The sequence below is a fragment of the Enhydra lutris genome, unplaced genomic scaffold (genome assembly GCF_002288905.1).
Source record: "Enhydra lutris kenyoni isolate GAN:26980312 unplaced genomic scaffold, ASM228890v2 scaffoldscaffold30, whole genome shotgun sequence".
Taxonomy (NCBI): Eukaryota; Metazoa; Chordata; class Mammalia; order Carnivora; family Mustelidae; genus Enhydra; species Enhydra lutris.
The window spans coordinates 18,659,762-18,674,398 of record NW_019154114.1 but is presented as its reverse complement, the minus strand read 5'-3'; the positions used below and the strand labels follow the sequence as shown (position 1 = coordinate 18,674,398).

At 53.2% G+C, this 14,637-nt stretch overlaps 1 protein-coding gene across 1 annotated transcript in view; it reads left to right on the top strand.

The window, feature by feature from the left end:
* LOC111152933 (coactosin like F-actin binding protein 1) overlaps nucleotides 1-9,051 on the top strand; it is a 39,061-nt gene extending 30,010 nt beyond the window's left edge. The window contains exon 4 of the mRNA XM_022511677.1: nucleotides 7,770-9,051. Coding sequence (XP_022367385.1) covers nucleotides 7,770-7,880 — 111 coding nt within the window. The 3' untranslated portion in view covers nucleotides 7,881-9,051. The remainder of the gene's footprint in view (nucleotides 1-7,769) is intronic.
* The last annotated feature ends 5,586 nt before the right edge of the window (nucleotides 9,052-14,637 follow it).

The window sequence follows — 14,637 nt, the reverse complement described above, 5'->3', positions numbered from 1 at the left end:
TCAAGCTCGTGGTTTATGGAAAGGCCCTTTATTCTCCGAACCAGAAAGGGCCTTCTGTGCTCATGCATTTCACCTGGGCCTGGGCTCAGGCAAGGGGGCTTTTTGTGGCTTGTGTCCTGTGTTTAAGACACAGAGGACCTGATCAGAAATACAAAGCCCCAGGCAGCCTGCGAAAGGCTGTGTGGGTATCGGGGTGGGGTGGGGTGCTGTCATTACACCCACTACTCAGATGTGAAGGCTTGGATGCCTGTGTCCTTGAGCCAAGGCAGAAGCAGCTGGTAGAGGATCAGAGCCCACTTTCCTTGTGGGGAGCCATGGGACCCAGTCTGTGCTCCTGCTCCCAGGAAGTTACAGTTCTTAGGGGAGAGAGGAGGATGGCCCATGCTCTGAGCCTGGAGCAGAAATGGCAGCCACTTGCACAAGCCAAGAGCACTACCCAGCGGGCTGGGGCCTGGGTACCCCCTCGCTAATCCCCAGATGGGTCCCAGCCCTCCACCAGCCAGTGGTGGCATGGCCCCGCCTGGTCACCCGCCAGCAGCTGGCCTCCTGACACGGTCACCGGCATATGGTTTGGTTTCCCTGCTGCAGGGACCTAACTAGAGCGCAGGCAGGTCTTCCACGAAGGAGTCCCGAGCACTGAGTCCAGTCCCCTCCTCTTCATGGGGGACATGCATGTTATCCCACGATCTTGCTGGGCTGGAGCTGCCTGTGCTCTTTGTAGCTTGTGTCCTTCAGATTTGTCCTGTTTCTCGTCCCTTCCATGGGACACTCCTCACTTTTGTACTTCTCTTGCCAGTATCTGTCCCTGGGTACGTTGCCTTGGAGAGTCCCTTCTGGAACCAGCCCCAGGCCGCCTGTTTTCTCCCCCAGGGTGTTGTGGTTTTTTTAAAAATGGTTCAGACGAAATGAAGAAATGAAATGATGATGAGCCACAGTCCCCCACCTCACATAGCGATTTCATGAATGTGGTTTTGGTTTTCATAATGTTAATGTCTGAATACTGTTCTGTTCAGGGAGTGTGGTAGGTGGGTGTGCCTACACCTAGTAATGACCTTGGCACAGGCTTCATGGTGGGGGCCACACCCAGCCCACCACTCAGCAGGCATGACCTCTTATTGGCCACTTCACTTCCCTGAACTTGAGCTCCCTCTGAAAATTTGGGATGATAATATCTAACTCATGGGATTGTAAAAGTTAAATAAAATATGGCATTAAATTCCTGCTGTATATGAAGTGTTCGATGCAGATACTATCTACTTACTCAGGTTTTGTTGAAATGGGAAGACAATCTGGTGTTTGCTGACAATGAACATCTGTGAGGATATGTTATAATAATCTGTTGAATTATTTCCTGGGAAAAATTCCCCAAAGCGGGTGTGGCCGAGAAGAAAGGCTAGCACAGTTTTGACCAAGCGGAAATGGAAAACATAAGCCTGGGGTTAACTGTGCTTGTCCGTCGATCAGTAGCAGGGGCTGTGGGTTAAGAAGGCTTCTGATGCTGAGTCTGGACTCGTGAGAAAAGCGCCATGATTGATGACGATGTCTGCTGTGGGTGCGGGAGGACCAAAGCCTGTTTCCCACATTCCTGCCATTTCCGATCTAGATGTGGCCATGGTCAGACATCAGCACAGGGGAGTCGGGGCTTCTGACCGGTCCAGATGCAACCGAAATCCCCAGTGCCCCCATGAAATGTGACCGAATGCCTCTCCCTTGTCCTCTGTTTTCTCCCTAGCGAAGTAGGGTCATGTCATTCGTGAACTGCACGGGTGACGCAGGGGCCTTTGTTCCTGAATCTGCCAAACGCGAGACTGTGCCATTTTGCTGTTTGTTTTTTCCCCTTTTCTAGGATGACTCATGCCTGTTACAAGAACCTGTTCTTTTTGAGTAAATTATACCTTGCTGGAAGGATTTTAAAAACCTGGGCCTTTGAAGTGCCTTAGAATGGTCGTAGGAGGGCAAGTGTGGGGGGTGCAGGAGGGGCTGGCAGCTGAACGCCTGGTGGGTTTGATTCTGGGCATTTTCATCTGGTACTTGTTCCTTGGAAGTTTCCTTTCTCCTAGCACGATGCAGGCAGGCGGGCACTGACTGCTTTCCTTCAGCACACTGAGGTCTTTGGCCTATAATCAATCTTCACCCACTTGGGGAAAAGATACATTGTTGAGGCCAGCATGTGTCTCGTCTACCCCCTGCCCCAGCACACACGCAGGGGAGGATTCTGTTCCCCGCATTTCTGTGCAGGGGTTAGGGGTGGACCTGGTGCTAGCATACATCTTCCTGTTGAAAGCCAGTCTCCGATCCCACAGTTGACTTTCCTGTGCCAGTTTTCCCCACTGCCCCTCAGATTCTGGCATCCTACGTAGAATTTGGTCCCATGTTGTCTGGTGGCTTAGATTCGAAGTCATGGATGGCTGGTGGGAAAGTGCCGGGACCACCTGTTGTCTTGCCCTCTTCTTTCATGGAGCAAGAGACCAGGGCCCAGAACCATTGACTGCTTCCCGTGGGACGTTTCTAGAGGCCCATCTGGTTCTCTTCTTCTGCTCTCAGACTCTCAAAGAGAGCCCTTAGCACCAGTCTTTTGCCTTTCCAGGACCTAGGAGAACATCTAGGATACAACAGGTGTTTAGCGAGCATGTGTTTTTTGGAAGAATGAATGGCATTAGCTTTCCTTCTCTTTGGATACAATGAAGGTCACCTCTCTTCCCTCACCCAAGTTTGTAGAAGTGTGCATTGCCGACATCACAAACTTACATGTCCAAAACTCATCAGTTTGTCTTCCCAGACCTTTCTCTACACTCACATTCTCTGCATAGGTTAGTCATAGCGTTCTGGGGAGCAGACCCGACACTTCTATCCCAGTGGCTGGAGGTGCCCAGCTTTTGGGTTGCAGCTGGATTTGCTGTCTTCTCTTTGCAAGGGCGAGGAGGTGTCCGTGTCTCTGCTTTGGTTATTTTGAGGAATTGCCTGGACTTTCCTTCATTAAAATAAATGGTGGGGATGAAGAAACCATTGTGGGTGAGAGAAGAGGAACCAACCACTCCCTGTACCTTCACTCTTGAGCATTTCAGGAAACTTTCCATCTCAGATTCCCCTGATAGTCTTGGGAACAAAGGGGAACCCAGGATCACTTAAAATACCACGTCGTCATTCTTGGGAACCCTCATCGAGTGTCCAAGCCCTATGCACGCTCATCAGATCCTCCCAACAGCCTCAGGATGTAGGTCTTGTTGTCCTCATTTGCACACGGGGAGACTGAGGGCGGGGGGAGTGGAGTATGGGGGTGGTGGAGTGTGTTGGAGGGAAGGGTGGTAAGTCCCAGGGAGGTGGGGGGAGTGGGGTTCTTGGGGACGGCCAACTGCTGGAGGTGCAAGTGGACAACAGTTCCTGTTTGTGTTTGGACCAAACCCCAAGCCCATGCCCAGCACATTTCAGGACCAAAGCTGGGGTTTAAACCCAGGCCGCTGGGAGCCGTCTAAAAGGGACGTGGTTTAAGGACTCCTGAGTGACTCAGTCGGTTCAGTGCCCAACTCTTGATCTTAGCTCAGATATTGATCTCAGGGTTATGAGTTCAAGCCCCACATTGGGCTCCACACTGGGTGTGGAGCCTACTTTAAAAAAAAAAAGTTAGAAAAAAAGTGAGATGGTTTAAAACCAAAGGTAGGCAAATATTTAAGCACTTTTTAAACCGGCCTTGCAGATAGATGCTGGACTACGTCCAGAGCCTGGTTCTAACCTCTCCTTGTCTGGAGTCGCCTTCCTGGAACAGAGCACCAGAAGCTTCCACCAGAAGCAGTGTCTGTCACACCTTTGAAACACGAACACATGCGCTTGAGAAACGCCACAGGGACAAGCGTGTCCTGAACCGGCTTATAGTCTCGAGGCCGTCCTGGAGTCAGGTTTAGAGGGAGGGTCTCAAAAACAAGAGGGAGGGACCCTTTCTGGAAGCTATGAGCCAGGGACAGAGTGTTCCTAGACATGACAGAGAAGATCGTTCTGGAACCACAGGTGACTGTGCCTCCAGACAGGCCCCGCTTGCTTTGAAGCCTTTGACATGTGGCTTTGGTGGCCTTGAGGGTATGACAGGCTGTGGTGGGAGGTACGGGCAGTCTGGAGCAGAGGGAGGGAGAGGACAGGACAGACCAGGCTAGAACCTGCCCCCCCGACCCCCTGCACTGGGGCCCCTGCCATGAGGCCACTGTGTGCCCCAGGAGGAATTGCTTCCCCTCTCTGCTTTTTAATCAAATGAGGGGGTGAATGTCAGAGTTTAAGGTTTTTTTTGTTTTTTTTTTTTTTTAATTCTGGATCAAGACAGTGAACGTTTCCTGGCCTCCAAAGACTCCCCCTCCTCCCCTCCTATCTGCTGAGCTGTTTTCTGATTCGTGATTCTCCTTGACGGAGCACATTATTCTTTCAGACTCTTCCTGTTCGTTCTAGACCCGCCCCGTCACCAGCCACACGTGGCTGCTGAGCACTTGGGGTCCGGCCTGCATGCCTTGCTTTGTGCCATGTGTATAAAATGTGCACGGGGTTTCGAAAAGTTCCTGCACAGAAAAGAACATGGAAGGTCCCATTAATGATTTAGTCTATTGGTTCCATGTTAAAATGGCAGTATTTTGAAAAAAAAAAAAAAAAATGGCAGTATTTTGGATCTGTAAAGTTTAGACAAGAATCCTATGAAAATTGGTATCGCCTGGTTCTTTTTTCCCCTTTTTGCTAGAAAATGAAACATTCCCTGTGTGTTAGCACTGCTTCAGAGTCAGGACTCCTGTGGCTGTCGGCATCACCTGTGTCTGCCCTGTAGGCATTTGGTGACACGGGGAGGGGTGCTAGGGACAGTGGCTGAGGGTAAAGGTGTGAGCAAAGGGGACGGTGGCTGTGCTTTGCTCAGATGTGCTCTCTGTGGTCCTCTGCTATGGGCTAGCCTTATGTAGGCTCCTTCCCATCCAGTGTGTTGTTCCCAGATTGAGGTTCTAGCTGCCTACAGGGCTGGTTTTGCTGTTTCTGCCTCTTTTTGAAAGGTCACAGTGAAGCTCACTCCTGGGGACACTGGTGTCCACTGTGCCAAGTGGAAGGCCCATTCTGAGGACTGCTGGAAGGAACCGCAGTGGGGAAGGGAGGGACCGATGTGACTTGGGTTTTAGGCTGACTCAGACCTTCTGGGCAATTTCTGTAGCATCCACACCCTGAGGGGAAGTGTCAGTGCACCTTTGAGGCCTCTGGGGGTGCTGAGCATCCTGTGGGGGGGTGGGCTGTGAGGCTTGGTGGGGCCCCCTCTACATGGCTCCACCCCCTCCCACTCCTTTGGCCCCCTGGAAGGCAGATGCTTCTCCCATCGGGGGAGCAGGTGAAGTTGCCACTCTGTGGTTTTTTTTTTGTTTGTTTTTTTGCTATAATCATTTTTGCCTCACCTGGTTTTTAAATCATGTCTGTGGTATCTAGTATAGAGTTTGGGGGGGTGTTTTTTGGTAGTCTGATACATAGCTATTTTGCGGGGGTAATTTTGCTCATTTATGTTTATTGTTATGTTACATTTTTACTAGACTCTCTTATTCTGGATTGCTCCTTATTTTGGCTGTGATTTGTTTTCCGTATGCTTCTGGATTTAAGTTGGACTCTGCGTAGCTCCATGTACAGTTTCCCTGTAGATTTCTTAGTGCCTTATCAAACCTCTTGTTAATCTCAATCTCCTAATGGCTAACAGACGTGAACAGGAGTGCTCATATTTCTTTAGTCACCATATATAGATAGCACACAGCAGGGGAACTTTGCACTTCCTGCTAGAGGCATCTTGAGCTGTTGGCTTCCTCCTCCTCTTCTCTCTGCCTCCCCCCCACCACGCCCCCGCTCCCTGGCACTGGGGCTCAGGTTGAGAAACATGTCAGTTCTCGGTTCCCCTTCCTGGCCCATACGTCCAGCTTGTGTTCAGTCACTGTGCTGAAGACAGACACCGATGCTTAGCCGCACAGGATGGTGGGATGGGAATAGAGAGGGTCAGAAGGTTGTTTAGTCATTCTGGGCTAGTTACACAATCTCTTCAAGCCCAACCCCGTGGGTCTTATCTTAAAAAGAAAAAAAGAAAGAAAGCTAATATACTGAGGGAGGATTAAGTGAGAAGATGTGTGAGGCTGCACCTGGCGCGCATAGGTTGCTTGATAAATATTAACCTTCCCTCCCCCTCCCTGTTAGTATCTTAATGGCTTGGCAGACAGTTTGTCTTTATACTGTGAAACTTGACCTTGAGTGTTCTCTTGGTTTACTCATTCTTCTTGGAGGCTTGGTGACTTTTTTTTTTGGTAGTCTTTTTTTTTTAATTGAAGTGACATTCAGAGAACATAAAATTAGCCATTTTAAATTCTACGACTCACTGGCATTTAGTACATTCACAGTGTTGTGCAACCACCATCCCTCTCTAGTTCCCAAACATTTTCATCCCCCCAGAAGAAACCCCATCCCCATTAGCACTCACCACCTCCCATTTCCCCTCAAACCACAAATCTACTTCCTGTCTCCGTGGATTTGCCTTTTCTGGGCATTTCTTATAAACAGAATCATACAGTATATGTGGTCTTTCATGTCTGGCTCAATGGTTTTGATCATCCAGGATATTGTGTATCAGCACCTCATTCCTTTTTACGGCGGAGTAATACTCCATCACCCGGACAGACTATAGAGCTTTTCTGTCCAAGACATCTGGGTGGTTTCCACATTTTGGCTGTTAGGAATTATGCTTCTGCAAATATTCGTGGACGAGTGTCTGTAGGGATGTGTGCTTTCTTTCCCTTTGTGTAGTTCTCTAGGGATCGAGTTCCTGGATCATATTAAAGGGTTTTAAGAATTAAGTTTGCTGGAGCGCCTGGGTAGCTCAGATGGTTGAGTGTCTGCCTTTGGCTCGGGTCACTATCCTGGAGTCCTGGGATTGAGCCCCGCATCGGGCTCCCTGCTCGGCGGGAAGTCTGCTTCTCCCCCTCTCTCTCCACTGTCCCCCCTGCTTGTGCTCTGTCACTCTCTCTGTCAAATAAATAAATAAAATATTTTTAAAAAATAAAAAAAAAGAATTAAGTTTGCCGATGTGTGACCATGCCTGGTACCCATAGGCACTTAAGGAATGGTGGTCATTGTTTATGCTATTTTCTTGTGGATTTTTTTTTTTTTTTTTTTTTGATGATATTCTGACCTTCTGATTTGTTACTCCTATTTTGGCAAATTTCTTTGTATTCTTCTCTTTCACCGTCCTGAAATTGTCCGTGTTTGCTGAAGTCTTGGGGATCCACGTAGCAAAATAACTGTTGATTCTTCGTGGCTCGGTGTTCTCAGATGAGCCACGTCACCTGCCGCGCGCCTTCATGCCACAGAGATTTACTGAGTACGTCACATGGGCCAGGCTCATGGGGATTTATGGTTGAAGTCTGTGCACTCCAAGGGCGGACAGTGGCTGTTCCTGTTCAGCTCATCAGTGGCTGATGTGACTGCAGCCAGCCATGGTGCGAATGTTCACACCATGGAAATGGGCACAAGGTACCGTTCAGGACCTGTCCCTAGCACCCCACCCCCGGCCCCCATACTGTCTCTCTACACTGTATCCCGATTTCACCCATTTCCTGATCTCCAGTCATGACTTTTTCCTCTTCTTGCCAAACCATGCTGCCACCAAATTTTTATTTTGATCATTTCATAGTATTCTAGGCGCCAGGACTTTGTGGTATGTTTTCTGAGCAACACTTTCATCCTGTCCCTTCTTCACGGGAACTCTGTGTTTTATTTTGTTCTTGCAGAATTTTGCTAAAGAGTTTGTGATCAGCGATCGGAAGGAGCTGGAGGAAGATTTCATTAAGAGCGAGCTCAAGAAGGCCGGGGGCGCCAATTACGACGCGCAGACGGAGTAACCCCCGCCCTCGCCCTGCCCCTTGCAATGTCACCCGCCTGCTCCCCGGGGGAGGGGACCGCGGCCTCAGCCACCAGCCCGCCAGCCCATCAGGGACAGGAGACGCCGTGAGAGGCAACACGCGCCCCCCTGTCTGCAGCCCACCTCCCCTTCCCCGCTCCCCTCCTGAGTGCCCCCCCCACGCCTTATCTCCTGAAGCTCATGGAACATCTTTCTTTCATCTCCCTTTCCTTTTCCCCCGCTTTTGCTTGTTCTAAGGAAAAATCATTTTGATGCCGAGGCCACGCCCCTCAGCAGAGCGGAAGCTTCTCCTGCGGTGAACCCTTTTCCTGGCCTCTCCTGCCATCAGCCTGCATCGCCGGGGGGCAAGGCCACCGTCTGGTGTCCCTTTGCACCCACCTGCTTGGGGGAGGAGGCCACCGTGCCCGTCGGGGGGTCGCCTTGACCCGCACACACATCTATCCCATGTATCAGGCTCAGGCCACCCCCCCAACCCCTGAGTGTGCTCCGGGGCCCCTCCCCCGCCCCCCCCCCCATTCAGGGTTGCCTAAGCTGGGGATCCGTCCGACGGGGACAGTGCTCGGCAGTGAGACACTCAGGCCCGACTTCGAACAGAAGCAAGAAAATTTGCCTTAACAGTTGCCCGGCCGCGGCATGGGCCTGCAGTCTGCAGCGGCTCCTTCCTACCCTTAGGGTTGAAGTCTCATCGTGGCACAGAGCCGGGGCACAGGTCCAAGTCCAGCAGGGACAAGGAGTCCTTCCAGTTTCCCTTCAGGGGCTCCCCCAGCGACGAGGACGCCTGGGAGGGAGGCTGGGGTGCGCGGCAGGAGTTCCGGGTAGAACTGGAGGCCGATGCCTCACTTTCGGGGAGGCCCTCTGTGCTTGGGGGCGGTGGGTGACTGCCACCGAGCCGCCAGTGGAGCGGGTCCCCGCCCTCGGCACCAGAAGGTCTGTGGCGTTCATCCCGGGTCAGCAGCGCACGTTCAAAAGGATTTTTTTTTCCAAAGGAAGATGAGATTGGCTTGGTCCTTCGTGAGCACGGTTCATGTTGTTCTTTTTCTTCTTTTCCTTGCTCGTTTCATTTGGGGGTAGGAAATCTGTGCTGTACTGGGGTCGGGAAGAGCATCTGTCCTCAAACAGTTGACAGAAATAAATGTTTTTTTTTGTTTTTCAAAAAACAGTCTTGTCTGGTTTGTCTGGGAAAGCGGCTTTTTTGACAGGACAGAGGGAGGCCATCATCATATTCTGATCTAACGCGTTGGTGGAGCCACTGGGGGCAAGTTCCATCCGTATTCAGTCCCTTATTTCATTTTTAGCAACAGCCTGAAGAAACGGGGGCCATTTGTGTCCCTGTTTTATGGAAACTGAGGCTCAGGGAGACGGAGCATGTGCGTCACCTGAGGCCGCCTGGCTAGCAAGTGCAGAGCTGGGATTTGGACCCAGGTCTCCCTGTCCTCTGTCGGGGATGGGGCAGAACCCAAAATCAGAGTGGGAAGGAGTCCTCCAGCCCGCCCCCAGCCATGACTGGGTGCTAATATCTGCCCCCTCTGCTTGTAGCTGTGTGGCTTAACCTCTCTGGGCCTCGGGCTCCCCGTCTGCAAATTTAGCAGAAATGTTGACGGCTGGGCTGGGTCGCAAGGCAGAAGGGGCAGCCGCGATCAGGAAGGTGTCCCGTAGGGGCTCAGCTCTCCTTACATCAGGCCCACCACTGGGTCTTGTTAGCTCTGCATGCCCCAGATTTTTCTGACACTTGGAACAGAGGGAGCCAAACTAGGTCTCCGGCTTTGCGGCTCGTGGGTGTTAGTTAGCTCTGGTCAGAGAACTCGGGACAATTACAGATAAGGAGAAGCCCCTTCTGGAAGCGAAGCCGGGTTCTAGGAGGGAAAATTCTGAAGGTACTGGGCTTGGTCAGAGGCATCAAGGCGGACTTCCCTGAGGAGGTGACACCACCTGGGAACTGACGGAGAGGAGCAGTGACGTGGGCAATGGGAGTGAGGTTGGGGGGGTCAAGGGGTCTGCAGACAGAGGCTCCATGGGGATGTTTGCTCCTGGCAAGAGCAAAGAGGATGAAGCTGGGTTTATGTGTCAGGGAGCTTGGTTTGAATGTCAAGTGGCAGCTCAGGCCTTTGTGGGGATTTCAGAGGCACCTGCTGACACTGGGAGGTCTCTGAGGGCAGAGAGAGGCCCTGCCGGTCCACGTCTCCATCCCTGTAACCAGCACCCAGTAGGTATCGGGCACCATCGCCTAGAATTCCCTCCCCCAGCTCCTGTCCCCGCCCAAAGCCTGGGCCGGCCCTGAGCCCTGACCGCTGATGGAGGAGTTGGGGATGGAGCTCTGGGGACCCAAGTCTCTGCTTACATGTGCTCGGAATGACCACCTGGTCGTTCAGCAGCTGCTCCACATTACACAAAATCGAATGGCGGACGACAACCACCATCTTATTTTGCCCTGGATTTTGGGACTCGGGAATTTAGGAAGGGCCCAGCGAGGCGGTTCTCACCGGCAGGGGTCTCGTTTGGTTGAGGTCCGCAGGCTGGACGTTCTGGTGGCTGGCGGCAGACACAGGGGCTTGTGCAGGAGCTCAGTGGGGCGTGGATCTGAGCACCCAGCGTGGCCGCCCGCTCTGGCCCGGCAGGGTTGTGGACCTCCTCCCCCAGAGCGCGAGTCCCCGAGGACTAGAGGGAGGTGCCTGGCCTTTGAGCCTCAGAAGTGACATGGCAGCATTTCCACGGGACCCTCCTGGGGAAGCGGTCATGAGCTCCCCAAGCTCAAGGGCAGGGGACACGGACCTCCCCTTTCAGTGGGAGGAGTGCCAAAGCTTGTGTGACCCTGTTTGTGGCCAGGCACACTGCCAGGGCTGGGGCACCCTCCTGCTCAGGGGCAGAGGCCACCCAAGGGAGGACAGGCCGACTGTTGCCCTGGTGTCTCTGTGCCCTCTGGGGAGCTCGCTGCTCCTGGCTCATCGATCCTTGGGGGAGGCTTCTGTTTCTCCGCTTTACCCTTCTATCCCTGCTGGTTGGTGCCACAGCCCAGGGTCCCACCATGCTAGCTCTAAGTTTGGCGGAAGAGAACACAAACCCCTCCTGTGGTGTGTTTTGCTAGAGCAGGCTGCCATGTGGATGGGGCTTGGGAGGGGGGACTCCCGTCACACCTGTGCTCGCTTAGGACTTGGAGAGAAGTCGTCTCCACAACAGCCTGTGGGCCCACCTGTCCCCCACTGTGGTTCTCAGCGCTCACGAGCCTCCCAGCCCCGAGCAGCCCGGGCGCCTCCAAGACTCCCTTTATGTTTGAGCCTAAGTTCTTAAGTCATAAAACTAAGAGAAAGACATTTTTAAGACTTAATTCTTCCCAACATTGTGCTTTAATTTCAGGCCCTTCCTTGCCCATCAGAAAAGCTCGCCCCAAATTTAGAAGAGAATTCCCCTCCCTGACTACAGCTGCGTATCAGCCCTTTGCTAAAGGCCCTTAAGAGTGCTTCCTTGCCCTGGGCTCAAGTCTCAGCTTCCCGGGAACAAGGGACCAGGAGGCCTTGTTGGTCTCTCTGACCAGGACTGTGCACCTCCCTCCCTGGACCCCCGATCTGGTCGTCCTTCCTTCACTCCCTCCTTCTGGATAGTGACCGGTCTCTGCTTTGAGCTGCTTCTTCTAGAAGGTCCCTCCCACCTCGCTCTCTGTCTTGGGCTGAATGGCGGTCCCCAGAGATACATCCGTGCTTGGGCCTGAGGTCTTTGAGATGTACTTATGTTTAAAGATCTTCAGCCAAGACCATCCAGGATTTAGGACGGGCCCTGAACCAACGGCAGGTGGTCCTTATAAGAGAAAGCAGAGGGAGGCTTGAGACAGGGACGCGGAGGAGGAGGCCAGGTGAAGACAGATGCAGGGGCCGGAGGAGGGACGCCTGAAGCCACAGCAGCTGCGGGAGAGGCAGGCAGTGTCCTCCCCCAGAGCCACCTTCATCTGGAGCTTGGGCCATGCCTTGATTTCAGACTTAAGGCCTCCAGAGCTGTAAGGGGAGACTTTTGTGTTGCCTTAAGCCCCCCACCCCGGCACTCCTGCCCCCAGCGTCGGTGATCAGCTGTAGGAGCCCAGGGTACTTCCTCACATCATTTGCTTCTCCCCCTTCCCCAGTAACTGTGACCAGGGCGGGGACAGTGTCCCCTGTGCCTCTCACACGGTAGGCGCTCAGCCAACAATCAGTGCTCAGGGCCCTGGAGCCGGTGGGGCCCCACCCTGCTGTCCAAGCCTACGGAGAACCCCGACCTGCTCCCACTGGGTCAGATGTTCCGTGCGGAGTTAGGCAAAGAGGCAGGGCAGGAGGAGAGTCCCGGCTTCCTCACCTGGGAACTGGCTCCCGCCTCTGGCTCTGTCCCCTGTCCATCCCTGGAGGACGAGGACATAGCTTATGTGTCTGTCTACCTAGCTGGGGCAACTGACCGGCTCCCCCATCTCCAGGGGCTTCCACTCGCTCCCCTACTGCTACTCCCTTTTAATTGTCCCTGGAGGGGCCTTAAGATACCGCTAGGGAGGCTGCTGCCCAGGCTGGAGTGTGTCTGTCCCAGGGCTGGGGCAGGTGTGGGATTGGTTGGGGCAGGAGGGGCTGGTGGAGAAAATATCGTCAAGGCCAAGAGCGATGCCAGTCCTTCTGTGGAGACCTGCAGGCCGTGAGCCTGGGGAGGGGGCTGGCTGGGACCTGGAACGAGGAGCCCCATCCATGGTCTGGGGGTACCGCCCTGCAGCTGGGGGATAAGGGAGAATAGAGGCTCTTTGGAACGGAGAGCTGACTCTGCCATGCGTTATTTTGTCAACTCAAGAGCGCTAGGGCAGACCTGAACGCATTCTCAGGCTGGCTGATCCCAGCAGTTCCCGAGTCTGATGTCGCAGCCGAGGCCACGCCCAAAACATGCGTGGGCAACACCTGATGGGATTCTACCCGTAAATCCCAAAACATCAAGGTACGGGGCTAAAATGTGCAAAGTCATCAGGCTGTGGAGCTACATTTTCAAACAAAATAAGGGAATATATGCATATGGGGACAAGAACCGGGAGTGCCGGGAGGAGGGGTGCTGAGTCCCGGGGCCAGAGGGAGGAGGGAGGTTGTGTCAGAGTGAGACTCTATGAGCGTTTCTTTGGTATCCTTTATTTTTTAAAAGAGCTGAACAGAAGACGATGAAAGGTAGGCATCTGTGTTACGGGAGGGTAGGGCTATGTTATGTTAGATTATTTTTTCTATTTTCCTGTCTGTTGGGAATACAGATGTTGAGACAGATCTGAAACGAGAATTCACAGAGCACACACAGCAAGGTAGGCAGGACACGTCGGACCGCTCACCTGGAACAGGTGACTTCAGCTGACGTAGGACTGATGGCACAGTCGGGGGAAGCGAAGGGACAAAGCCAGAAGCCCATTGGCCGAGGAGCCCAGCAGGCGGATGGCTGCGCAGGGGCGTGAGTTTGGAGTTTGAAGATCCAAGCACCGACTGAAAGGAGGCTGGTTGCTGTTGGACCCACGCTGTTGGTCTGAAAGATCAAGAGAAAGAATGTTGCTAGAGGCTCCCAGCACCCTCCGCCAGGCTGACTCCCCCAAATCTGGGGGTGCTTCCTGCTTCGGGCTCTGACCCGTGTCCTGTCCAGAAGGCAGGGGCGTGTCTCTGCGGCCGCCCAGCTCTGCTGGCTCCTGGCCCGGTCCCTGGCACACAGTCGGAGTCCAGGGAATCCTCAGCCAATGGGTGTCACCTAAAAGGGCTTGTATCTCAGAGGGTGTCCCCAGACAGCCTGCGGCAGAATCACGTGGCACATTTGCTAAAACGCGGGTAAAATTCCCACACCCCACTCACCCACCCGTGGCCCGTGACTAGGGGGACTGTCTCAGAATCTTTATTTCCAGCAAATGTAGCGAGCGGTTCTTAGCTACTCTCATGAGAACATCTTTGCCGAGGTAGAGCCTGATGGTGGTTTTTCCCCGTGGTTTGTCACGTGCAGGGGCTGGGCCTGCGTTAGCAACACCTGGAGTGTGGTGAAGGCAAGAAGCCAGGCCCCTGGGCGGTGCGGTCACAGACGGGGACGGGGGTGGGGGCCGGGAAGTCCGCGTCCAAACCTCAGGGCAATACACATGCATATGTGGAGGAGCGCGAATTTTTTTAAATAGTTTTTTTAAAAATTTACTTATTTGAGAGTGAGAGCATGAGAGAGAGCACAAGCGGGGGGGAGGGGTAGAGGGAAAAGCAGACTCCCCGCTGAGCTGGGAGCCCGACGCAGGACTCGATCCCAGGACCCCGGGATCGTGACCTGAGCTGAAGGCAGATGCTTCACCGACTGAGCCCCCCAGGCGCCCTGGGGGCCACTATTTTTGACCATAGCCCTACTTTCCTCCCTTTGGCTCAACGAGAAACTCGGCATTTCCGAAGAAATTTTGAAATAAGTTGAGAAATTTCCATTTGGTAAGTATTACTTGCCATCATTAATGTATTTAGAGAATGGAGACTCGGAATACAAAGACCAGAATGAGTGGCTCTGCCACCGGCCCCAGGCGGCTGTTCTCACATTTAGGGTACAGCCTTTCCGACTTTCACCAAGAATACATTTTATTTTCAAAAACTGAGACTATACTCTGTTGATTTTTATTTAAAAGATTTTATTTATTTATTTGACAGAGACAGACAGCGAGAGACGGAACGTAAGCAGGGGGAGCTGGAGAGGGAGAGGCAGGCTTCCCGCAGAGCAGGGAGCCCGATGCGGGGCTTGACCCTGGGATCATGACC